The sequence below is a fragment of the Cylas formicarius genome, unplaced genomic scaffold (genome assembly GCF_029955315.1).
Source record: "Cylas formicarius isolate icCylForm1 unplaced genomic scaffold, icCylForm1.1 PGA_scaffold_1__22_contigs__length_36826433, whole genome shotgun sequence".
Taxonomy (NCBI): Eukaryota; Metazoa; Arthropoda; class Insecta; order Coleoptera; family Brentidae; genus Cylas; species Cylas formicarius.
This window is the reverse complement of record NW_026844264.1, coordinates 31,184,544-31,209,196: the sequence shown is the minus strand read 5'-3', so window position 1 is coordinate 31,209,196 and position 24,653 is coordinate 31,184,544. Positions and strand designations below refer to the sequence as shown.

The window sequence follows — 24,653 nt, the reverse complement described above, 5'->3', positions numbered from 1 at the left end:
GTATCTCCGGAAACTTGCTCCGCAAGATCCGAGTAAATAAGATTTACTATTTTTCCACCGACTCTATTTTTATTACATGGTCGATAATGAGTAAAGTGACCGTTTATAATAAACCTCCAGACAAAACAATCCTTTTTGCACTTTAAAAGCGTTATAGATAAATTTTGTTTGTACCAATGTGCATTTCGTCGGAAAACCGCGTCCCCCTGTCCCCCTCCGCCATGCGCCGCATCCTAAATAACGCAAATAAAAACGCAAGGTCGGCGGTGCATTGACGTTTCCAAACAAATAAATTAGTGCATGGCGCAAAATTTATACATTCATCGATCTTTGTTTATTGTGTTTCTCAACCACGTTATCTTTTTTTTTAAGCTGGAATTTACATCCCACGCAGCCATAATGTTTTTTAGGCGGAGATTAAAAAGTTTATTCTCGATATCAGAAACGCAGGCTTTTGTTTCTTGCAAGTACAACCCTGCAACACTCCTTCCTTTTTTTAATTAACAGCCTATCGATCAAAACCCTTTGATTGATTGCAGTTTGATATAACTGGCATTCGGTATGAAAATCGATATCCAGTTTACTCAAAGAAAAATGCTAGACCAATGTTTTTAACTAGTAGAAAAATAAGGTGCCGCTGTGAAGTGACCCTGTCTGACTAGAATATACAAATGTAAAATAGGTTAAAAAAAATTAAAAAAGGAATTAAAAAAAAAATGCGCTACTTATTTTTATTAGTTTTTATCCCCTGCGCTGTTAGTGTGATTGTTATTTTCAGAATATTGACAGTTTAATTCAGCAGGTGTCCAACACTCGCCTCTTACAGCTCCTCGAGTGGGTAAAAATTGTCCCTCACTTCACGTCATTAACAATAGCCGACCAGATCCTTTTATTGAAATCAAGCTGGAACGAGTTGCAAGTGATATCGATGGCGTTCCGTTCGTTGGGACAAGACGGCGTGTTGTTGTGCAACGGGGTAACTTTAAATAAGTAAGTTTTCTCTCTCGTTTTTTTTGGCTTTTATTTTGGTAATTGCGTAATTAAACAAATACTCTAAAAAGGAAATTATAATTCATTACTCACGTATGTTCCGAACGTTAACAAAAGACACAGATGTTAAAATCTATTAAACATTTAATTCTCGTATGAATGCTTATTTAGAAGAAAGCAATAATTAATTTTTCTATTTGCGTATTCTCAATTAATGTGTTTAAAAATAACTTAATCTTTGTAGCCTTCCTGGTGTAAGAATAAATAGCCTGAGTATCTTGAAACCGATAAGAGAGACTGTGCATTTTTAGACCCAATAAAAATCCCATTTAACACAAAAAAATCGAAATGAGAGAAAATTCATTTTTTTCTTGATTTATTCAAACATTGCCACTTTCTGCCATGTAATGGCATTTTTCTAAATAGGTCACGTAAATGTATCCCCCCTTTCAAAAATATGGATAAAATTGAATGTAGTAGAATTTTTTTAAATATTGTTGGCGTTTTTAATGCATTTTTGTTTTGTTTTCTTTAAATGGTTTAAATAGTTTTTAACAACGTGTTATGTATGCCTAATATTATCCAAGATAAACAATAATTTCACGAGCCTCTCTTACAAAAAAAAAGAAAAGATGGGTTATATAAAAAATAAATGTCTTATTTAGTCGATCTTTCGGCAAATTTATTGCTTTTAGTGGAGCGCCGTAAGGTTTATACCTCGGAATCCAGGGCCAGTCAATAAATCTTTTTATAAACTTTGGCAATGTGTTTTTAATAGCATATAGAAAAATGTTAAAAAAAAATATTTTGTGCGATCTTAATTTCTTAATAATTATTATTTTTTTGGAGTTTTCCTTAAGTTATATTAGTGTAAAATTAGATTTTAAAAAGAAGAACTATTACAAACTTCATCTTGGGTCTCAAGGGACTGCAGGTATAACGATGAAGGGTGGGGAGGGGAGTAGAGGGGGCAACAGCAGCTGTTGGGTGTTATTAACGCGGTCCCTAACAGAATAGTACACGTGGCAGCTTGCTAGGCTTGATACGTAGTTGTTGTTTGCTCCGAAAAAAAAAATTAAAATAAATAAAAAATAAATGTTATTATGCAGTGAGTGTGATAAGAGTTAATTACTGAGTTTTACAAACTTTGAAAATAGTGGCATAAATAGTAAGTATTTGTTTATTATTTATATTACATGGTTTTGAAAACAACTGTGAATATTCAATAGTATATTTTATAATAGATCGATCTTAAAATTTAGAATGTAATGGTAAAATTTAATATATATTTGGAATCTGCATGAAATTTCCTATAAGATAGTGCTTACAAAAACAGTTGATTTATTTTTATGTATTTTATTTATGCAGAAATAATAATTTAGTTAATCGGAAAAATAGTGAAAATTCCGATTTTTTCACATTTTTGTTTAAAAAAAAAAAAGAAATTTCCAATCCTTACATCTGAAATTTTAATTAATTGTGATATAAAGGTTAGTTATTGATATTAGTAATATTTGTTGTTACAGCCTCGTATCAAAATGGGTGAACCATCGAGTAGTGATAATATAAATAATGATTGCCTCATTTGTCACAAAATTGAATGTAGCTCTGAGCTAAGAGATATTATAAAAGTCACTAGAGGAATACCAACACTGAAAGCTGCTTTTGCGGAAAGAGGGGATGGACTTTCTTTTAGTTTTATTGACTGCGCTGTCACCACCAGACCGAGAACTTTATTTTCGAAAACCATCCAAAGGCAAAATACTGCAAAGAACGTACTCTTCTAAGAGTTTAGAAAAAATATTACCAAAGTGTCACTGGATGTGACACGACGTCAGTTTTTTTTTCAACGTGGCAAAAACGTGTTTGCAAAAAATTTCGTAAAACGAACGGACTTGCAAAATGCTGCGACAGTTTTTAAAAATGAATGCAAAGACATCGATGAAATTTTTAAAGCGGGTGTTACATGCATGCATGGATGTGGAGCATCTTGTGGGTGCAGGAAAAGTGGATTAAACTGCACTGCAGCTTGCTTAGAATGCAATGGTGATAGCTGTACTAATCTTTTACCTACAATCTACATCAACGAAATCGACGGTGACGACAATAATGTACAATAATCGATATAGTTAAGGTTAAATTTTCTTTTGTAAATCATTTTTTTGCGAAAATCTAATAAATTAACATTGAATTTACTCTGCAAACATAATTTATTACATATAAAATTAAGATCTTTACTGTAAACATTTTTTCCCCCTTGCGCCTTTCATTTTTCAGTAAATTGTTTATAAAAATTGTTGTCATCGAGATCGGCCAAATTTTTTTTAGCATTTTTATTTGAGGTTTTAATAATGCAGTCAAACACTTATTATACAGATTCATTGACTGGCCCTGGGTTCCGAGATTTTACCATTTTTATGCCTTACGGCGCTCCACTATTTCGTTAGGACTTTAAAAGAGGTCATATATACTTAAAATAGTGTATGCTTACATAAAATAGAAGTGTTAACACAAAAATAAAAAAAGAAAATAAATGTATGTATAACAATATAAATTTATCAAAATTATCCATTACTATTGTTTTCTGATCTTTATTAGTTCCATATGTTCAAAAAAAGGAAAACAAGCGACAATTAATAAACACGTAAAGCTAACAAAGGGTTAAATCCAGCAAAAAATAAAGGATAGTCACAATAAGGCCTAATAATATATACAATTAATTAAACTTAATTAGCTTTAATTGTGGATTGTCAATTTACACTGTTATTTGTTTCCCTTTTTTGACGTGCGAGTCTTTTTCTTCTAAATTCAAATCCAAAAACCCATTATTTGCTTAACAATATCCATTTATTTTCAAACCTTATTATTTTTTAAGGGGAACTGCTCATTCTCTCGGGTTGTTAAACGTTTTTGAATGGCTTTTGGATTTCACCAACAAATTTCGAGAAATTCGGGTGGATAAAACGGAGCTGGCATGTCTGCGGGCCATTATTCTGTTCAATCCAGGTAGGTCTGATTTAACTATTCAACAAAATTAATAAAAAATAAATAAATAAATATAAAGTTTTATGTAAATCTTGTAACATTTGGGTTATTTTTTAACAGAATTGCGAGGCCTTATGTGCAAAGATGACGTAAACATATTGCGCGAGAAGGTGTACGAAGTGATGGAGGAGTATATCCGAACGACATATCCATCGGAAACTGGACGCTTTGCAAAATTGTTACTCCGTTTACCGGTTCTGCGATCCATCGGACTTAAGTGCGTTAACCATTTGTTTTTCAGTCAGTTGGGGCACGGTATGACCCTCGACATATTCTTAACCGAAATGTTGGAAAATCGAAATCAATAGGGAAGCACGACCTGCGAAAGAAAATCATTTTTAGGTCCCAGAGGTTAGTTTATGACCATCGAAAAATTAAAATTAAGAGCCTTAATTTTTATTGATGAAAGGCGGGATGTGCGTTGCAGTATTTCTTATTTATTATTTTTATTTTGCGAAGAAGCAACTTGAAATATTTTTAGTTTTAACGATATTGGAATGTCACTGTAGTTTTTAATTAGGGAGGACACATTCCATTGTCGAGGTGCTTTCTAAGGTTAGGGTTGAGTCTCACGTAAAACCTCTGATACCTAAAACGAGAGATTAGCCTCAGTCTCTTATTTTCAAGGGATGAATGGTACTTTTTTGAAATGCGCAAGTTTTCTATGTTGTAATATATTTATTTGGTCTTTGAGTTTTGAAACCCACTTTAGCGTTTTACAAATCTGTGATTTATATTAAATAAACATCTTGGTTTTTCTATTCTGGAAGTTGGTATTATTAGATTATACATATAACGTATGTTTATAGTTTATATTGCACTCAGAGTACACAACTTTTTAAAAATCTCTCTGTGGTCGATGGGTTTATTGAGTATAACCTATGTATAAAGTTTTGTAAAAATATTGTTGACAGCAAAATAAAAGAGGGTAGTTAGCGAGAGAAACCTTGTTATCGCCGGTTGGTTGTGTTTAATCAAAATTTTATATAAACTTTTTGATACTTAGAACTATATTTATTCTAATTTATGAGTACTCTACTGTAACAATGTGTTAAGTTTTATTGCAGCAGTTGACTGCTTCGAGATGAACTTTTCTCATAAAATAAATTATAGAAGTAGATCTCTTATGCATTAATAACAACATTTATCGTTACTGGAAGATTATAACTGTTCAATGTTGAAAATATGTTTTATTTCCCGATTAAATCTTTGAAAAAAATTATTTCTTATGTAGTCTATGATGTTTTCGATTTACTATGTAAAATATATTTTTAATAAAATCTATTTTCATAATTAGCAATTTTTTTATTTCTTGTATATTTTTAAACCCCTGAACTAAACTTTAATTTTTCAATTTATTTATTTAAAACCAAACCAAAAGCAACCCTGCGCGCTTGTGCTGGTTTTATTAGGCTAAGTAAGTAAAAATAATATAAGTTGATCAAACAGACTTGGGAGTCTTATGGCATTCGTTTAGGAAAAAACTAACCAAAACTGCTAACTGGTCAAAACTTTCAAAAATAAAATCGTTTAGAAGTGTATAAATAAAATTTTATTAATCCCTTGAATTAGTTCTTTAATTTGTTTTTATTTTTAATGGTATTTGTGCAGTAACTAACTACTATAGCTCCTAGGTTAGAATTGACCCTCTCACTTTTACAAACAAGGTTAGGAAACACAATAGGTGTATCTATTCTTTAGATCTTAGATATATTCAGACTGTTTGTTAATTTTTTTTTTTCATTCTCTTTCAGGAAAATTTGAAAAATATATTTTGATTTCAATTTTTTTGTTTAGAGAAAAACATTTTTTTATAATAAGTACTTAAAATAATGTTTGAAGGGGTTTAGTCTGTTGAATAAGGGATTTGATTAGAAACAAATGCTGGAATTTGCGCAGTAACTTATTACCATTACTGCTGAGTTAGAATTGACTCCCTTATACAAATAACGTTAGGAAACACCATAAGGGTCTTTTTAAAGCAATTCTGGCATATATTGGAATTGTTTGTTAAATTCTTGTTGTTTTGTATCAAAAAATTTAAAAAATATATTTTGATTGTAGTTTTTTGTTTTAAGAGGAACAAAATTATGCTAGGCGTTTTATAATGATCTGCGCTACTTAAAATAATTTTTGAAGGGGTATTATTATCTTATCTGTAATATAAGACATATTTTATAAATTAAAACTGTTCTAAAAACAATGTGTGCACTTTAATATTATAATTTAAATATTTGCCTCATTTTACGAGAGGTCTGCAAATCTCGGTTACAAAAATGGAGGTAAACATCGTGCCAAAATTTGGATCAAGGCACGTGCAAGCAATTCTTTTATTTTTCCTTTTGGTTAACACCCATACAACGAGATCGAATCTGTCTCTCGCAATTGTTGCGATGACAGATAGAAACGCAACTAGGAATCCCGATGTATCTGTAAGTTGTTTCCTAATTAATGAGATTCCAAAACTCCGGTATCCAACTATACCATAAGTACCATTTTAGGTATACGACTGGGACAATACAAACATAATCCTCTCGTCTTTCGGGTGGACTTATATGGTCTTGCAGCTTTTTTCCGGTTATTTTTTTAAAAAGTTTGGCGTCAAGTGGACCTTGTTCACGGCAATGCTTTTAAACAGCATAATTTTTATGCTGATTCCCCAAGCCGCTTGGTGGTTGGGTTCCACGGGAGTCATTATTTGTACACTCGCCCAAGGATTCTTTCAAGGGTTTTGCTTGCCTTGCTGTCAAAGTGCTTTGGGAAGATGGGCGCCGGTCAGTGAAAGATCATTGTTAAGCATGGTAGCTTATTCTGGTAAATTATGCCATTCCATTTATTCTAATTTGATCATCGTTCGTAGTCAATAACATTTTGGAACATGAATGGATTTTAGGAACAAATACTGGAAATTTAATCGCTATGGTAGTGTCCGGATACATAGCGTCTAGTTGGGTGGGCTGGCCTTTTAGTTTTTACGTATTTGGTGCCTGCAGCGTACTTTGGTGCGTAATATGGGCCATTTTTAGTTACGATAGTCCGTCAGAACATCCGACTATATCACCTGTAGAGAGACGATACATAGAGCACTCCCTCTCTGAACAAGAAAATGAACCAAAAGTAGAAAGTCCGAAGCTACTCGGGACACATTTAAATTCTTTTTTTTTTTCAGAAAATTGTTCACATTCCATTAAAAGCTATATTTACTTCCCTCCCTTTTTGGGCATTGGTGGTAGCTAACGCAGGTAACTCATGGGGCGATACACTTGTTCAAGCTGACGTACCCACCTACTTAAACAAAGTGTTAAAATTCGATATAAAATTGGTATGTAAAGTACTACTCATATAAAACTCATTCCTGTCGGTTACACATTTCTAAGAGGGCAAATATCTGTGAACTATTTTACTTTATTTATTTAACTTGAGCAACGACAAAAAAGACGCAGCCTCATAGGTCATAAAAAGTTTATATCTTCAAAAAATGAAATGTTTGTGGATGTGTCAATTGGGAACGAAATTTGGGGTTGTTGTGGGCTGTAATTGGTCAATATCAGGTGGGTATATGTTATACGTGTAAAGTCGATAATAGAACAAGGATTTAAAATGTAAAACTGTTGATTTTTATTGCAATCATTTTATTACAAAAGCCTTCCCGTTCCTACACCAAAGTATCCGGATGTCAAGTCAGAGTACGTTCACAGACGTAAGTGCACCGTTATTAAGGTGACTTTACACGTATCACATATTGTTCTATGTAATTATGTTTATAGCATATACATTTTCAGATCATTTCAAGATCATTCAATTCGATTACTTAAAATGATTGAATGACCCAATTTTCATATATTAGCTTCACCAGAATGACAGCTGCCAAAAACATTTTTTCGATAGTGCGGTAGGTGCTGATCGACTGTATTGTAAAGAAACCTACAAACTTATTATTGCCTTATTTTAACAAAAAAAATCGTAATAATTCGCACTACTATATCCTAAAAGTCATATTCTACGTGAGACAACGTTTACAATTCCAACAATCCATCCTCTCAAAATGCTTAATCTAACCCAATTATCCTTGTTAATTTGCAGTGACTACAAACAATACACTCAAACAAAAGCCAAAATATGTAAATCAAACAGTAGGCATTCCATATTTGTTGTTCCAAATCATTTAATTGAGCAAAAAAAATGATTTTGTGTTTGTCTTTTTATTTTTTTTATAAAATGATTTTTGCAGAACGGAATAGTGTCGGCACTTCCTCAAATTATTCAGTTATTTGTCGTTGTAATCCTTGGACCCATCAGCGATTATATTGTAGAAAAAAAATTTGTAACCTTAACACAATCACGAAAATTGGCTCAGATTTTGGGTAAGTGAATTACAAAGTATACAGGACGTTTTGAAAAGTAGGTACTTAGCTTAAAAGGTTCAAAGGCAGAAGCAAAAATGGTATAAAAAGTTCTTATCGACCTAGGGTTCTTAACCGAACACCCTTACCATGTTATTCATTTGTAAAGTTTATGTTTTTAATTACGATTATTATTATTTGGATAATTTATGAAATTATTTTGCTTTTTGATTGTAAGAAAAAACTTAATCATTTGTTCATAGCACTTCCATTAATACGGGCCCCAAGTAAATGCTATGTTGCTACAAACCTGGTAACCGTTATTTTTTTTCAAAAAAAATGTTATTAAGTAAGTAAAATTAGGTCCCCATAATTCAAGTTTTTAATTTGCATATAGTTTAGGTGCCAATGGGTTATTTTTTGAACATCAGCTAATGCGTATCTTTACAAATATATACAATGTTTAATGCTATGATCAACTAAGTAAAAAAGAAAATTTTTGCATGACTCAAATATCACCTTCCTATATTTTGTATACTTGGAAATATTTTTTTTGTTTTGTACAAGCAGGGATGTGATCTGGCATATCGCATGACATTAATATATACTTATAATATACAATATATTTTAAAGAAACAATATAAGTATTGTTTTCATATATCAGAAATTACTTTCTGATGAATAGCATCATCTTTGCACCTGGACTTTATAGGTTGAACTGAAGTGCCAAAAACTTGTGGTAGATCGTTTATAAATACCAAAAACTATAAAGTATTACATTCAAAACATTATTTTCAAGAGGTGTGCAAGTTTTCCATTGAAAATAATCCTAATGTTGCACCTGAAAACGTAATTGCAATTGTTTCAGGTTCTGTCATTCCATCTGGGCTTTTAATATGGCTGGCGTTTGTGGCAGAAAATCAAAAGACTTTAGCAGTATGCCTTATGAACATATCACTTGGATTTCTTGCCGTTGAGCAGTATGGCTCTTTAATAAACCATATCGACATATCTCCTAAATATGCAGGCGTTTTGTTGAGTATTGAAAACTCTATCTCTACCGTTGTCAGTTTATCTGCTCCCCTTTTTGTTCAATACTTTGTAACCGATTTGGTAAGTACGAAGAGACAACAAGGTGTCCGCAAGTTTATACTGCTCTCCTACAGATATATTTATTTGAATCTTTTATGTTTTGCAGACAGATCCTACTCTATGGCGGTATGTTTTTTTGATTTTCTCCCTTGTTACCTTATCGACGGCTATATTTTTTACAACATTTGGATCTGCTGAAGTACAATGGTGGAATAATTCGGAAAATAATTATAAATCACGAAATGTTATTTAGCAATAAATTTTAATATTTCAAGTAGAGCATTTTTATTATATCAGCAGTAGTTCTTATTATAAGCCGACAGGACAGTACTGTCATCTAAGCTTATGAAGCTTCTGTCACAGATGTGGAAATAATCATGTGTTATGTGACCCTCGTGACAGCAATGTGCATTGACGGATTTGAATTGGTCATATATGTCATTCACCACTAAGCCCTGCCTTTTGAACGATTTAAATTCTAAAAATTAATTAATTTAAAAAAAAATGTATTCTTCCTTGTCATGGCGCATTCGTCTGAATTTCGGTTGCCGTGATATATATCTCGTCCGGGTAACTTAAAATCATTTTGATTTTTGATATACAGCGCTAGCAAAATTAACCTCAAATAATACAAATAAAAAATTCACCAAATTTTTGAGTAAATTTTTAGTTGCGCATATCATGATTATCATCCCAACGCTCGAAACTGATGACCTTCATTGTTCCAAAGTGACTTTCCAGTATCGATAAAATCACTTTAGAGGGGAATGATTGCCTAATTTTGCGTAATGCACGGTTTATAGTTTCATTTTGTAATTGCCGCTGTTACGGAAGAGCTTGAAAATTGGTATTTTTTAACCTTGAATAACGTGCAACAGGTTGTCAAAATGGCCGGAAACGTGTAAGTTATTAATTTATTGTTAAATGTCTAATATTTTTTAAAGATGGTTCTAAATGTAATAATACAAATGTGCTTAATCATCGCTGCATGGCATTTCTTGCATGCTTCATATCCTAAATTTATTGTAAGTGATGTTTGTAATTAAATCGTTCGGTATATTTTTTTGAGGAGGTTGCTACACAATTTTTGACATTATGTTTCGTTTATTTAGTAAAAATATCTTTAAACTTTGTAGAAAAGGAGACATAGGACTAATTGGCTTGGCGGTAATGGGACAAAATCTCATTCTGAATATCGCTGATCATGGTTTCACAGTAGTTGCATTTAATCGAACGGTAGAAAAAGTCCATAGTTTTTTGGCCAACGAAGCCAAAGGTAAACGTATTATTGGTGCAGAGTCAATCGCAGATTTAGCGTCAAAATTGAAAGCACCGCGCCGAATAATATTGCTCGTCAAGGCTGGCCCAGCCGTAGATAGTTTTATCGATCAGTTATTACCCCATTTGGAAAAAGGGGATATCATAATTGATGGAGGCAATTCTGAATATCAGGATACAGAACGAAGGAGTAAAGATTTGGCGGTGAAGGGTATTAGATTTGTTGGTTCAGGTGTTTCTGGTGAGTGGAGTTTGTTGAATTCATTGTGGATGTGTAATATTTTGTATTTAGGAGGAGAAGAAGGTGCCAGATATGGTCCAAGTCTTATGCCAGGTGGTAATAAGGAAGCATGGCCCTATATCAAAGATATTTTTCAAAGCATAGCAGCCAAAGCGGACGGACAGCCGTGCTGTGATTGGGTGGGTAATGATGGAGCTGGTCATTTTGTGAAAATGGTAAGTGATATATATGAATATGTGTTCTCTAGGAAATCTGGATATTCCTTTAATTTTTTAGGTTCATAATGGCATTGAATATGGCGATATGCAACTTATTGGAGAGGTCTACCACTTGATGTTGGCATTGGGAATAAGCCAAGAAGAAATGGCCAATACCTTTGCTGAATGGAATAAGGGAGAACTGGATAGTTTTCTTATTGACATTACCAAAGATATTTTAAAATATAAGGACACCGACGGTAATATATAATTTTCATTATGTCACAAATAATTGTATGATGGATTTTAGGTCAGTATTTATTGCCCAAGATCAGAGATACAGCTGGACAGAAAGGAACTGGCAAATGGACTGCCATTGCTGCTCTGAATTATGGAATTCCCGTTACACTTATTGGAGAAGCCGTATTTAGCCGTTGCTTGTCTGCACTTAAAGACGAGAGGCAAAATGCAAGCAAGGTGCTTCCTGGACCAAACGCTAAATTTAGTGGTGATAAAAAAAAATTTCTGGAAGAGATTAGGCAAGCCCTATATGCAAGCAAAATTGTGTCTTATGCTCAAGGTAGATATGCAAAATGGAAGAAATAAAATTTATTCAGATGTTTTTTAGGATTTATGTTACTTAGAGAGGCAGCCAAAGTACACAATTGGGAACTAGATTATGGTGCTATTGCACTGATGTGGCGTGGTGGTTGCATTATTCGCTCAGTGTTTCTTGGACAAATAAAAAAAGCATTTGACAAAGACCCCAATTTGAAATCTTTACTTATTGCACCATTTTTCTTGGACGCCCTTACAAAAGCCCAAACCGGATGGAGAAATGTTGTAGCTACAGGTGTCACTTTGGGTAAGAAGAAACACTCTTTTAACTCTGTTTTTTTATAAAGTACCTTCCATGTTAGGAATACCGACACCAGCTCTAGCAACAGCCCTTGCGTTCTACGATGGGTATAGATCAGAACGTCTTCCCGCTAATTTATTGCAAGCACAGCGAGATTATTTTGGAGCTCACACTTATGAATTGCTCGGACAAGAAGGAAAGTTTGTTCATACAAACTGGACTGGCCATGGCGGGAATGTGTCCGCGTCCACATACATTGCATAAAGCCTTAAATTTTGCCCCTTTTTTGTTAATTTTGGTTAAGTCTATATATTTTTTTAAATTGGTTTTTGCTCACGTTGTGTAGGTAAATGTTTATTAAAAAGTATTTTTTCTCAGTAATTTTATTTTCTTGCCAGATTCTGGTCTACCTCAAAGACTAATGACCTCCAGGGCACACTAGCCCACCATTCTAAACAATATGTAATTTTAATTTAGATTTCAAAATTTGTATTAGTTATTTTTGGTTTAAATTTTTGTCGCTAAATTCTTTATTTACTGTAGGGCTCATAGAGACCATATTTTTTTAGATTTATTGCATTAAAGCCCTAAACACACTAAACTACATTATCCTTTAATAAAAAAAAAGAACCATATAGGTGGTATCAGATAATGTAGTGGCCCTGGTGGAGTGATTAAAATAATTTTTTTGGTAGAGATGGTAATGGTCTTCCGCGCATACCTCTAAATTTCATCCACTAATCTGCACTTCGCGTTATTTTCTTTCTAAACAACGATCACCGCGCACTTAATTCACTTTCTCATGAAACTGCCGAAGAAATGCTGCATCTATACTGCAACCTGTGAAATGAACCGTCAACGGCCATATTGGTTGTTCAAAGCTGCTAGATTTTATTGGCTGAAAACATGATTTAAAATACCACGCATGCGCATATTATATAGTCTATCTCAATATTTTTCTATGTAATCGCTTCAAAAATTGTTATATTAGTTGGAGTTAGCAGGACTTTACCCATCGTTTTTTTTGTAGTTATGTTGAAATATGACTGTTTTAGATGAGATATGTGTTAAAAAACATTTTTACAAATCTGGGGTCCTACTTCAGAAATAGTTGAACGCCGATGACATTCCGTTGAGAAAAAACACAGCCATTCTGTTGAGTAATTATTTGCACTAGTTAACAAGCCCAAATATCATTTCCGTTCGTGCCTTAATGAATAGCACCCTTTTACAAAAATATGTTATGCATGAACAGTATTCTGTGATGTCCACTGTAAATAAATTGGTAAGTTGCATCGACGCTCTTAACCAAGAAGAATAGGAAAAGGTAAATCGACTGACAAATGTGGGGCATTATATAATCGTTCAACATCGTAAAAGGAATGCCGCTGGAATCAGAATTTAAGTGAAGGTGAAAGTTACGTAGTTGAATTGCTGTTATGTAAAACGAGATTTTACTTTCGTTTATCTTGTCGTGACTGTGGTCGGTGCAAGTAGTTAAAACGCTGTACTGATTTATATTTTTGCATTGCTACTAAATTATTTGGATTTGGATAGGATTGGAGTTTAGCAGCCCGAAGACAACATGTCTAATTTGGAAAAGCAAGGTATTCGAAAAAGAAGACCTCCCATCCAACTTTATGTGCCTCCAGCTCAGAGAAAACACGCTGGATCGAAGTCTGATTCCACTTCAGCCGAAAAATTGAGATCCGATATGAAAATAGGACCCTCCAATGTTTTAAAAGATACTAAGTTATCTGTGCAAAGCCAAATGTTCGAGGTAGATGACATGCTCCAGCTTCTAGTAAACGGTATTTTTCTTGATTGGAATTATGCGGTAACTGATAGGAGCTTACCATTATTTTACCCTGAGTGTAAGACAGTTAAATATCAAACCTTTAAGTATTTCTTTCCGTTTGATACAGTACAAATATTTTGCAAGAAACGTTTTAAATATACCCTGTATATGTTAAGTTTGAAAGATTATCAAATTTTCAAATGGTATAATACTCCCCAGATAATGGAGACATCTGTTAATAATAATATTAACATGTATCAAATATTAAGACAAAGCATATTTATATTTAATAATGCTGACATTGAAACTTGTATGTTTGCGTCCAGCAGTTCATTCACAATATTTAATTTATATGAATATAGAACATCTAAGTGTAAGTTGCTAGAAGATAATTTGTGTATGTGCACAAAAGCAGAAATTTCACAAGGGTCAGATTTTTATCCTGATTTTTATGTTGAACAATATTTGGCTCTACGTTTAGATAAACATATTTGTGGTGTAAATGTTTGGAAGCATTTGGATGATATTGATAATCACGGCTGGAATGTTTTAAAAATAATTTTGGAAAATCAAATAAAATCTAACTCGAAACCTGAGGCAATCAACAATATGAAAATTTCTAAAAGCACACATCAAGAAAATGCTATAGATGACAATGCCCTTGATATATTAGAAAGCTCGGCAGAAAGTGAGATAAGCAGTGGAGCTATAACAGAAATAAAAAAATATGCCAAAATAGAACAGGACCAAGAAGCCCAAATTATGAAAAAAACAAAACAAAATATTAATAGAAAAACCAGGCATATTATTAAATATATTGATAATGAAAATGACGTCTTAATGATTGAGAACAGTAATGTAAGTCATTGGGAAGACTTGTTTGACAATGAACATTTGCAGGTAAATCTGTTCCCAAAAGATAATCACAAACAGACATCGTCTACAAAAACTGAAAAGTTCGAGGATGATTTCTCCAACAGATTATCTAAAAGTAATGAAGAATTGGAACATGTAGTTGAACTTTATGGTTTTCCTTCTTCATTTGCCACTCATGATATAATCTCTGCATTTCATGAAGTCCATAATGATTCAATGTATGTTAAGTGGATCAATGACACTCAGGCTTTATTAATTTTGGGATCTTCCAGTCAAGCTCAAAAGGCACTGAGTTTATCCCACCCCCTGATTAAGGTGAGATCAATGTCTGAAGCTAGTAAATCAGCTATAGAAAAAGCTAATCAATCTGATATAAAACCAGCTATGAAACGACCTGAGACTAATTTGAACACTGCTAGAAGACTGATTACATCTCATCTAGGAGCAAAAAGTAGAATTAGTAAGGAACAAACAGCAAAAGAGAAAGAAAGCCTAAGAAAAGCAAAAGAAACAAGGAGAATGCTAAAACAAAATGAAAAAGATGCCTGGGAAGGTAATCTTCGATCAGCTCTCAATTAAGTATGCCTACATTAACATAAAGGAATAAAAAAAAACACGGGGCCTTGACTACATTAGATAGACATATTAGTGTTACAAATTTATAAAGAGCCATATATTAGACTATGTATATTTTTCAATATATTTACACAACCGGGTTTTATGCTAATTTAAGAAGACATTTTCTAGTATTGGTTAGTCTTATAGCAAATTCCTCTTGTGGATTCCAGGAAAACTTGTGTACTATTTGTTTTTTATTTTTGTTTGTTTGTTCACTGTTTCTTAATTGAGGTGACGATCTGACCTAATATGGTTCGCCAAGAGGAATTTTCACCCACTCTATGTGAAAACTCTTTCGTATTACAGTGGAAACTATTAATTTGTGATAATTAACTGTGATTTATTAATGTGGATAGTATTTTTGTCCTATTTCCTGTACTATTAATCAGGTTCGGAGACCTGTTGAGAGATTTTCGAAAATAAAATGATTCAAATAATATTGCAGATTTATTGCTAACAATTCATAAAATACAGTAAATCATAACATTTTTACCTTACTTTCTAATAAGTAAAAAAGCCTTCCCCCTTCCCGCCATAAACCCATTAAGAATAATAATCTACTATTTCAATGTATTAAACTCGCCTGTTGATACCATATTGATTTAAATCATGAATAATAAAAATCATGTCCTTAATTGCGCAAGCATTTCAACTAATATATTTTTGTTAAAATTTTTATTTTACAAATATTTCATATCAAATATGTGAAATATAATAGAACTTTGGTATAATCGCCTAATAAAAATTGATAAAATAAGATACTTAAAAGTTGGAAGCAAACCAAAAATATGCTTCCATGTGCAAAAGTTTTTGCGCCAAAAGAAAAGCAAGAAATTATTACTGTGTGACAAAATTACTAGAATTAAGGAATTTTGAAATTCTATTTAATTAAAGAAAGAAAATTGAAACACCATAAATGGCACCTTATTGAGAAAATGTCAACTCTGATTGGATTTTTAATTTGGAGAAATTATTTTCTTAAAATATTTAACAGATTCTTGCAATCATATCCTTACAGGCACTAAAATTAATAAGCATTTTTTATTAACCTTTACGTGGTATAATATTTGAAACAAAGTATATACTTCAATTTTTAAAACAAAAATTCTACAGATATGTAGGCAGACAAAGTAAATATTAAAAAAAGTAGTGACTCCAAAGAGAATGTCAATAACCAGTAGGATAAATTGTACTTTATACCTTATATATATTTAAAACAGAGCAAAGGACTTCAAAAAAGATGTTTAAAAAATAAACTCATCCCTGTGCCGGTTTTCCTATCCACTATACAAACATTTTCTTTTAACTTAACATTTTTCTAACCATGTAATTAAGGATGCCTCCGTGCCGGTAAAATAATAAATCAACCTCAGTTTCGAATCTAAGTAAAACTTTGAATTTTTTCCCAGTGTCTGTTGAGACTGTAATGCGGTCCAGGGGTTTCAAATTTTCGGGAAGTTCAATATTGTAAACCTCTTTGCCTGTGAGACCTAAAGTGTCGGCGTTTTCACCTGGAAGAAATTGCAAAGGAATCAATCCCATTCCAACCAGATTTGAACGATGTATCCTTTCAAAAGATTCCGCTATAACAGCTCGGACACCCTAAAACAAATTTAAAAAATACACAGTAAAAGTTTATCCTATTTTCTTGAACACTTACAAGCAAAAATGGACCTTTAGCAGCCCAATCCCTGCTCGATCCTGTTCCGTAATCTTTACCAGCAATAATGATTAAAGGAACATTGCTGATTGCATATCTTTGGGCACAATCAAAAATATCCATCTATACATAAAGTCAAATTGTTAAAAGCATTTCGTCACATGTCATCGATTTTTATCTAATTACCTCTTCATTGTTTGGTAAATACAAAGTTGTGGGACCAGATTTGCTCATGAACTTGTTCACCAAACGGATATTAGCAAAAGTGCCCCTGGCCATAATGGCGTCATTACCTCTTCTGGATCCATATGAATTAAACTCCTTTGGTGTCAAACCTTTTGAAGCCAAAAATCTGCACATTTATTTTTTTAAGTATTTTCTTGATTAGAATCAATCAAGACCTTACCTGGCGGCAGGACTACTTCTGCCTATGGACCCAGCAGGACTAATATGGTCAGTGGTTACTGAATCTCCTAAGAATAATAGCACCCTTGCATTTTGTATTGGCTTTGGTGATGGAAGGTCCCTGGTCATTCCATCAAAGAAAGGAGGTTTTTTTATGTAGGTAGATTCGTTGGACCAGGGATATAGTTTACCTAAAACAGTTATTAACATTACAGTCAATTTAATAACAAAATATAAAAATTTTATCCTTTGTACCATCTGGAGCTTTCATTTTTTGCCACTGGCTTGATCCATTTTCAATTTTGGCATACACCTCTTTAAACATTGCGGGAATGACATGTTGTTGTTCAACGGTCTGAATTTCACGTCTAGTAGGCCAAATATCGCGCAAAAAAATTTTGGTGCCATCAGCCTTTGTACCTAAAACAAAAAATTCGTTTTCATTATGAAACTAATCAGAACTGCAAAACAAAGGCCAAAAGTTGTCTTTAAATTTCATCTCACTCACCCAAAGGTTCAGTCTCAAAGTCAATATCAACTCTACCGGCAATAGCATACGCTATAACTAGGAGTGGACTAGCCAAATAATTCGCTCTGGTGTTGGGATGTACTCTGCCTTCAAAGTTTCTGTTGCCCGAAAGAACTCCACAACATACTAAATCATTTTGTTCGATGGCATTGGCAATGTTTTCATCAATTCCTAATAAAAGAAAACAAAATAGCAAAATTTCTCCTGATTCTAATCATTCCCCCACCTCCAGAGTTTCCTATGCATGTCATGCATCCATATCCAACCACACCAAATCCGAGCTGTTCCAAGGCTGGTATGACCCCAGATTCACGAAGATAATAAGTGACCACACCGGAACCCGGTGATAAACTAGTTTTAATGTAAGGTTCCACCTAAAATAACACATTGATGCAGTTAGTTAGTTGTAAAATGATACAAATATATTTTGAATACTCACTGTTAGACCAGCCTCAACAGCTTTTTTTGCTAGCAAACCAGCTCCTAGCATAACACTGGGATTACTTGTATTGGTACATGATGTTATAGCGGCAATAATAACACTACCATGTCCTATAGTGTAAGGTTTTCCATCAAACATAAACTTAGCTCTAGTTTCAACCTTTTCTTTGGTCAAGCCAAATCCTTTAAACCCAATCTGGAAATAAAATTACGTTAAATTAATTCAATGCAGTGGTTGCTCATTCATTACTTTGTTGGTCAAACAGCTAATGAAATCATTTTTCATATCTGATACAGAAACCCTGTCATTGGGTCTCTTAGGTCCGCTAACAGATGACACAACTGTAGACAGATCAAGGCCAAATGTTTGACTAAAAATGGGATTCTCTTCAGATGCATAGTTTCTCATTTGTTTTGTAGCTAACAAGTAGCCTTCAATCAATTTGACTTGTTCTTCTGATCGATCTAAAATGAAAAATCACACCAATGATGGCATAACTTTATGGGATGAAATTTTAGGTTTGATTTTTACATTTTTTTTTATTTATAACATTTTAAAACTTTATAGAGCATTATTGTTACTTGTTTGTCTCAAATATGATAAGGAAGTCTCATCAGCAGGGAAAAATCCAACTGTCGCTCCATATTCAGGACACATATTGGAAATTGTTGCACGATCTGCAATTGACAAGGCAGATACTCCAGATCCATAAAATTCAACAAATTTTCCAACTACTCCAATTTGTCTCAAATGCTAATAAAATGGCACCTTTAGATTGCAATTTCATCAGCAAATATTAAGTCAAACCTTAGTGATAGTTAGTACTAAGTCGGTTGATGTAACATATTGCCCCAAAGTGCCATAGAGTTTGTATCCAACAACTTGAGGTAACAACATGGTAATTGCTTGACCAAGCATAACAGCTTCAGCTTCAATTCCTCCAACTCCCCATCCCAAAACCCCTAGACCATTTATCATTGTAGTATGAGAATCAGTTCCAACCTAGAAAAACCTTTAGAAAAATTTGCTCTCTGGGTATATTTGCGTGCTGTGAATTTTATTTCAAATAAACAATAATTAAAAGTTATTAAGTATTTTAACACTAATTACTTTGAAAGTTATGTCCTCCAGTTTCAAAAAAATAGTTCAAGTTGATAAGTTTCTCAAATAATGACTAATGTTTACATTTTGGTTAAAATCTTGATAGCAAAATGTTAAAAATTAAATTTAACAAGCATTGTCTCGAATGATTGTCCTTCACATAAAACAACATATTTTGCTAAAAGGGTACTTAAAGATGAATTACCATCAAACTGATAAACAAAAATTTTATACCTAATTTATGTAACATGTACATTTACCTACCACTGTGTCAGGATACAAAATAGGTTTTCTAGTTCCAGTGAATACCACTCTTGCTAAATATTCCAAGTTAACTTGATGGACAATACCACTTCCTGGTGGTACAATCAACATGTTGTTAAAGGCTTTGGCACCCCACTACAAAGGAACACCTTTGTTAATGCTGTTTAATATTTTCAATCAGTTACCTTCAAAAACATAAATCTCTCAAAATTTCTTTCAAATTCCAGGTCTTGGTTTTTCTGTAAGGCGTCAGACCTAAATACCTTTAGATATAACTCATTAAAATAATATATACACCTTTAAAACTTACGATCTTGCAAAGTCAACTTGAACAGAATGATCAATAACAAGATCGGCAGGGCAAATGGGATTGATTTTTTCTGGATTTCCACCTAAATCTTTTACAGCATCCCTCATAGCTGCAAAATCAACTACAGCAGGTACACCAGTAAAATCCTAACAGATACAACAAAAACATCGAATAAAATATAGGTGAAAATACATTTTTGTCAAATACCTGTAAAATAACTCTGGCTGGTTTAAATGGAATTTCAACACCATCTTGACTATCTTGATTTGTCTCCCAATTAAGGACATTCTGTACGTCCTGATCTTTTACTGAAAAATTGTCGCAATTCCTCACTACAGATTCGAGCAGTATTCTTATAGAATATGGCAAACGATCTAAAATTATTCATTATTTATGGACACAAATACTTCTAAAAATGACTACTTACTGTATTGTTCTCCTAACGAGGATAAATCGTAGTAAATATATTCCTTGCTCCCCACAGTCAGAGTTTTTAAATACTTGTTGTAAGGATTGTTTTCTAAAAAATGAAAACTATTTTCTTACTTATAAATTATTTATGAATAAATGTTACCTGCCATTTTTACAAAGAGTTAAGTCACGTATCCTCTTAAAGTATTTTCGAATTTTGGGAGATAACTAATATTACATGCGGTTATGGCAGCGACTAAGGTGTGATTATGTTATCAGTTGACACCAGTTTTCTACAAGTTTTTATCTAAAAGTACTAAATTAATTGCTTGTTTGCACTCGAACTCAACCACAGATCAAGATAACAAAAACAAAACAACACCTAATATCATTGTCACTTCTTCCTCTTTTTTCTTTAGTGAATAAGTCACTAAGATCATTCGGTCAGTTAACACATGATGGGAACTTTTTCTAGAGGTTCTTCCTAATGAGCTTGCAATTCATCCTCCTGTATAAATAATCTCTAAGACACATTTCGATTCCAACATAGAATAAAGAGATTCCGAAAATAAAAATGTGGCTCATTTCTCTCAAGAACAAACTTGCCCTATTCGGAATTGTTATCAAAAAGGAACCTTGCCAACCATCAGAATAAATAACAACTAAAACTTCAGATTTTCACGAAGTTATATATTTTAATATCAAAATATATAATTTCGTGAAAATCTGAACTTTTAGTTCTTATTTATTTTGATAAATGAATTTTTATCAAGTAAAAGCCACCTCAGTCCAATACTTGCCAACCATCCCAACAATTTGCGATTGATCTAATTATTAGCATAAAGAATAATTTATTTCCGAAATTATGAATTGTTGTGTCAAATAAAATTTTATTTTGTGCACTATCAACCACAGACAATATTGCACGAATCTGTATTACCGACAAGAACGAAATTTAAATTCAGTTCCTTATTTTTAAAACCATTTTAGGACATATGTCGTAAAAATAAAAAAACTAAGCAAAACTAAACACGCCGAAGCGACAGAAATAATTTGGCCAAATTACAAATATTTTAATTGAAGAATTATTTTAAGATTTCTTTCTTTTAATTGTTATGTATAGCTATAGGGTGTCTGTGTTCCTATATATCCTGATAAAATGAATTTTCAAGATCAACATCGATTCTTCGAATGTTCAATTTTGAAAGAAAGACTATTGTTGCAAACCTTTGTTACCGACATGTTGAAACGTATCTATGATAAGAAATTAATTTAATAGCGTAGCCATAACATCTACATGCCGTGAACGATAACATACGGCTATTCAATTGATAGCAAAACTTTTGCGTTTACAAATTGCAACGATAGTGTTAGATAAATTTCTCAGTCGCTTGTCTATAAGAATTGTTGATATATAAAAGCATTATGGCGCAATTTTTGGGTAATAACATTGCGAAAAAGAATCATTGTCTATCTTCATTTTCGTCTCACGCGTAGAAAGTTCATTTGGTAAATTTTGTAGAAAAAACTCATTTTTTGATTTGATTTTAATTTTAAAATTTAAAGGACTTATGTCCTTCTATTAGAAGAAAAAAAAGCAACGCGGTTTTTCAAATTTTTTGTTGTACAAATTGGCACAGAAGAAGTACTAAAACATCCAATAGGTCTCAGTCGTTACTTCTGACTTTATTATTCTCTTTTTTTTTTATATTGTTTTATATAATATTTAAAACAATTTTATAACTTTGGCCTTCATTTATTATTTATCTCTTGACTACTATTTCTTTTTTCTACACTTTTTACACTAAACATTTTAGAATAGAATAGCAAGAAGCATTCTGCTTGCAAATATCCGACGTTAAAAAGTCGTTTGTCCAGTCTGTGGCATGACTGTATTATTTAATTATTTTTGCATTAACGGAAATACCCTAAAAGAATTCCTGATGTAAATGATGCAAAATTTTTGTCGGATTTAAGTTGTGGTAGAAATATGAGTCTTTAAATTTTATAAACTTAAATACATGCAGACGTTTTTAAAGTGCGAATGCTACATTTCGTTAGAGACGTATTATTGCCATATTGTTAGCTTTATTAACATTCTTAAACGTAGGTGAGATAGTCATCCTGTTAATCTATATGCAATATAAACTAAAAATAAGCCAAATCCATAATAATTATAAAAATTTATTTAAAAAAATTATATTAGAAATTGGGTCACTATTTTTAAAATCTAAAACATGACATCTTGAAAATACATTGTCTGAAAATCAGTTATTATGCCAACAAAATATATAACAAATGTAAGTATGAGCATGTTTTATAGATTTTTAATATGTAACTTTTTATATTAGGTATATTTTTTTAAATAAAATCTGGAATCTTATCTCACAAATATATTTTTCGTTTTTATTTGATTAAGAGGACTCCCTATATCATTCGAAGGTGCTTTTTTCAAACGTTTAAGATGGTCTAGACATATTAACGAAGGTTTGCTAATGTGCGAGCGAATATTGCCTACCTGTAATCGTTAACCCTCATTTTCGTAAATATCAGTTAATGAATTTGTAATTCTTCCAATAAAACCATTTCTAAAGATTGTTAATATGACGTTTAATCCCATTAAATATTTTACTTGAGTTTCTGTAACTTTCAAGACTGATATATCCCTTATTTTACTTCACATTATTATGTTATAATACGGAAGGGGGTAGGTAAAGTTATAATTTGAATCAAGCCACCGGAATTTTCAATTGCCATTTTTGATGATGGGCAATAAAAAATGTACAGTACAGTATTACCAGTTACAGCAAGGATTGATACTTCTGAAAAACATTTTTTTAATAAGAAATAGACAACCTGTAAAAATAATAATATAGACAAAAGTTGTTTGTTGTTGTTGATTCATTTATACAGGTGCAAAAGTAACATTTTTATATTTTGAATAGAACACCCTATATTCTTATGTCATTCGTAAATTCCTATTCCATTCCATTCATAAAAGGCATTTTGGAGTTTGGAAATCAAATTTCATGGTTTTATGCAGGCTAACGTGGTCATTTTTTATTCTTATTTTAATACAAATAAGTTGTCTGATGTATATACTAATACTAACAGAAAATTTAAAATTAAAGAAATGTTTATTACTTGAGTCGGCCATCGCAAATGAGTTTTTTTATAAAACGGTCTATTCTATTCTATATAATAACTTTTGGTTTAGTAAATTAATTACCTAGCATGATTTATAAATTTTACAATATATTGTCAAACAGCAAACATTTTTGTAGCTTTTAATTTTTTTGCTGCCATGTTTGGTAGCCATCTTAGCCCTTAATAGACATTTTGCATTTTTATAATGAATATTTCGAAATCTAGCTTTTTACAAGGTCACGTTTTTTTTTGATATTATGATAAAACCCCAAATATATGAGAAAGACGTCCAGACGGATAAATTGACAGATACGTTAGAGCCGCAAACGTCACTTTTGATGTATAATGTCTCCGAAACGGTAAGAACTTAGGTGTAGGATATTATATATGAAATACATACGTTTATAAATTTGGGAGGAATTTAAAAATGCTTTGAAATACAGACTGCTTCATTGAAAATAACAAAGTTATTGTTACTCGTTCACGAAAGTGCAAACGATGCAAAGATAAAGTGTCATCCCATAATAAACGGACTACCAATATGAATATGAAGCAAACTTACCTATAATCTCATCCATTCGACCATTTATGACCACGTGATACATAAAAGATCTTATAAAACAGAAATTTACTCCTTCAAATTGTTTTCAAGATTATATTTATCTAGCAAGGGTGAGAAACGTATTTTGAGCTTCAACCACAATAAGTGATCTAAATTTTTCTGATGATGTGATACCTGTCTAGAACGCAATCTCAAAAGTTTTTTTTCATTGAGCATGCTGCGTTATTGATATTGAAACTATTTAATGAACTAGGCGAGATCATCAATCTTTTTGGTATATTTCAATGCTTGAAACCAAACCACAAAACCACAAAATAATGTTGTATAAAAATTGCAACGAAAGCATGGGCATGGGCCTACTTTAAAGTTATCTGGAGCGGTTTCTTCAGGAATGTGAGTTCGAAAATGCACGGCGTTGAGATTTATTTTAAAACCTGGGTAAATTATTTTGTTTTTGATGTTGCGATAATATCAGGATTACAATA

At 32.4% G+C, this 24,653-nt stretch overlaps 5 protein-coding genes across 15 annotated transcripts in view; 4 read left to right on the top strand and 1 right to left on the bottom strand.

The window, feature by feature from the left end:
- LOC132697423 (retinoic acid receptor RXR) overlaps positions 1 to 5,300 on the top strand; it is a 35,586-nt gene extending 30,286 nt beyond the window's left edge. For 7 of the 10 annotated variants that reach the window (XM_060662922.1, XM_060662927.1, XM_060662923.1 and 4 more), the window contains 3 exons: positions 779 to 990; positions 3,866 to 3,996; positions 4,096 to 5,299. In XM_060662922.1, the coding sequence (XP_060518905.1) occupies positions 779 to 990; positions 3,866 to 3,996; positions 4,096 to 4,343 (591 nt within the window). In that variant the 3' untranslated portion in view covers positions 4,344 to 5,299. Of the gene's footprint in view, positions 1 to 778; positions 991 to 3,865; positions 3,997 to 4,095 lie in introns of all 10 variants that reach the window. The other 3 variants (XM_060662930.1, XM_060662929.1, XM_060662928.1) reach the window with 1 other exon arrangement.
- Positions 5,301 to 6,237: 937 nt separating this feature from the next.
- Positions 6,238 to 9,723, top strand: LOC132697161 (putative inorganic phosphate cotransporter). Its single transcript, XM_060662454.1, has 7 exons — positions 6,238 to 6,467; positions 6,537 to 6,849; positions 6,929 to 7,152; positions 7,205 to 7,357; positions 8,267 to 8,399; positions 9,247 to 9,491; positions 9,577 to 9,723. The coding sequence occupies exons 1-7, from the start codon at positions 6,312 to 6,314 to the stop codon at positions 9,721 to 9,723; spliced, it is 1,371 nt and encodes a 456-aa protein (XP_060518437.1). The 5' UTR covers positions 6,238 to 6,311.
- Positions 9,724 to 10,080: 357 nt separating this feature from the next.
- On the top strand, positions 10,081 to 12,426 carry LOC132697442 (6-phosphogluconate dehydrogenase, decarboxylating). Of its 2 annotated transcripts, none has more exons than XM_060662966.1 (7): positions 10,081 to 10,371; positions 10,607 to 10,989; positions 11,041 to 11,204; positions 11,266 to 11,446; positions 11,497 to 11,766; positions 11,815 to 12,051; positions 12,107 to 12,426. In XM_060662966.1, exons 1-7 carry the CDS (start codon positions 10,358 to 10,360, stop codon positions 12,307 to 12,309), a joined length of 1,452 nt encoding a protein of 483 aa, XP_060518949.1. In that variant the 5' UTR covers positions 10,081 to 10,357; the 3' UTR covers positions 12,310 to 12,426. The 2 variants fall into 2 exon arrangements, with proteins under 2 accessions (XP_060518949.1, XP_060518948.1); XM_060662965.1 differs by having other exon boundaries at positions 10,362 to 10,495.
- Positions 12,427 to 13,347: 921 nt separating this feature from the next.
- LOC132696571 (uncharacterized) lies at positions 13,348 to 15,757 on the top strand. The gene has a single exon (XM_060661468.1). The coding sequence runs from the start codon at positions 13,631 to 13,633 to the stop codon at positions 15,296 to 15,298; it is 1,668 nt and encodes a 555-aa protein (XP_060517451.1). The 5' UTR covers positions 13,348 to 13,630; the 3' UTR covers positions 15,299 to 15,757.
- Positions 15,758 to 15,984: 227 nt separating this feature from the next.
- Positions 15,985 to 20,834, bottom strand: LOC132696570 (cytoplasmic aconitate hydratase-like). The gene is made up of 17 exons (XM_060661467.1): positions 20,623 to 20,834; positions 20,476 to 20,568; positions 20,256 to 20,422; positions 20,049 to 20,194; positions 19,924 to 19,993; positions 19,739 to 19,873; positions 19,181 to 19,375; positions 18,955 to 19,126; positions 18,623 to 18,837; positions 18,371 to 18,568; positions 18,158 to 18,305; positions 17,911 to 18,102; positions 17,658 to 17,822; positions 17,404 to 17,593; positions 17,184 to 17,349; positions 16,998 to 17,120; positions 15,985 to 16,939 (listed from the first exon to the last, which is right to left on the bottom strand). Exons 1-17 carry the CDS (start codon positions 20,627 to 20,629, stop codon positions 16,640 to 16,642), a joined length of 2,682 nt encoding a protein of 893 aa, XP_060517450.1. The 5' UTR covers positions 20,630 to 20,834; the 3' UTR covers positions 15,985 to 16,639.
- Between the last annotated feature and the right edge of the window lie 3,819 nt (positions 20,835 to 24,653).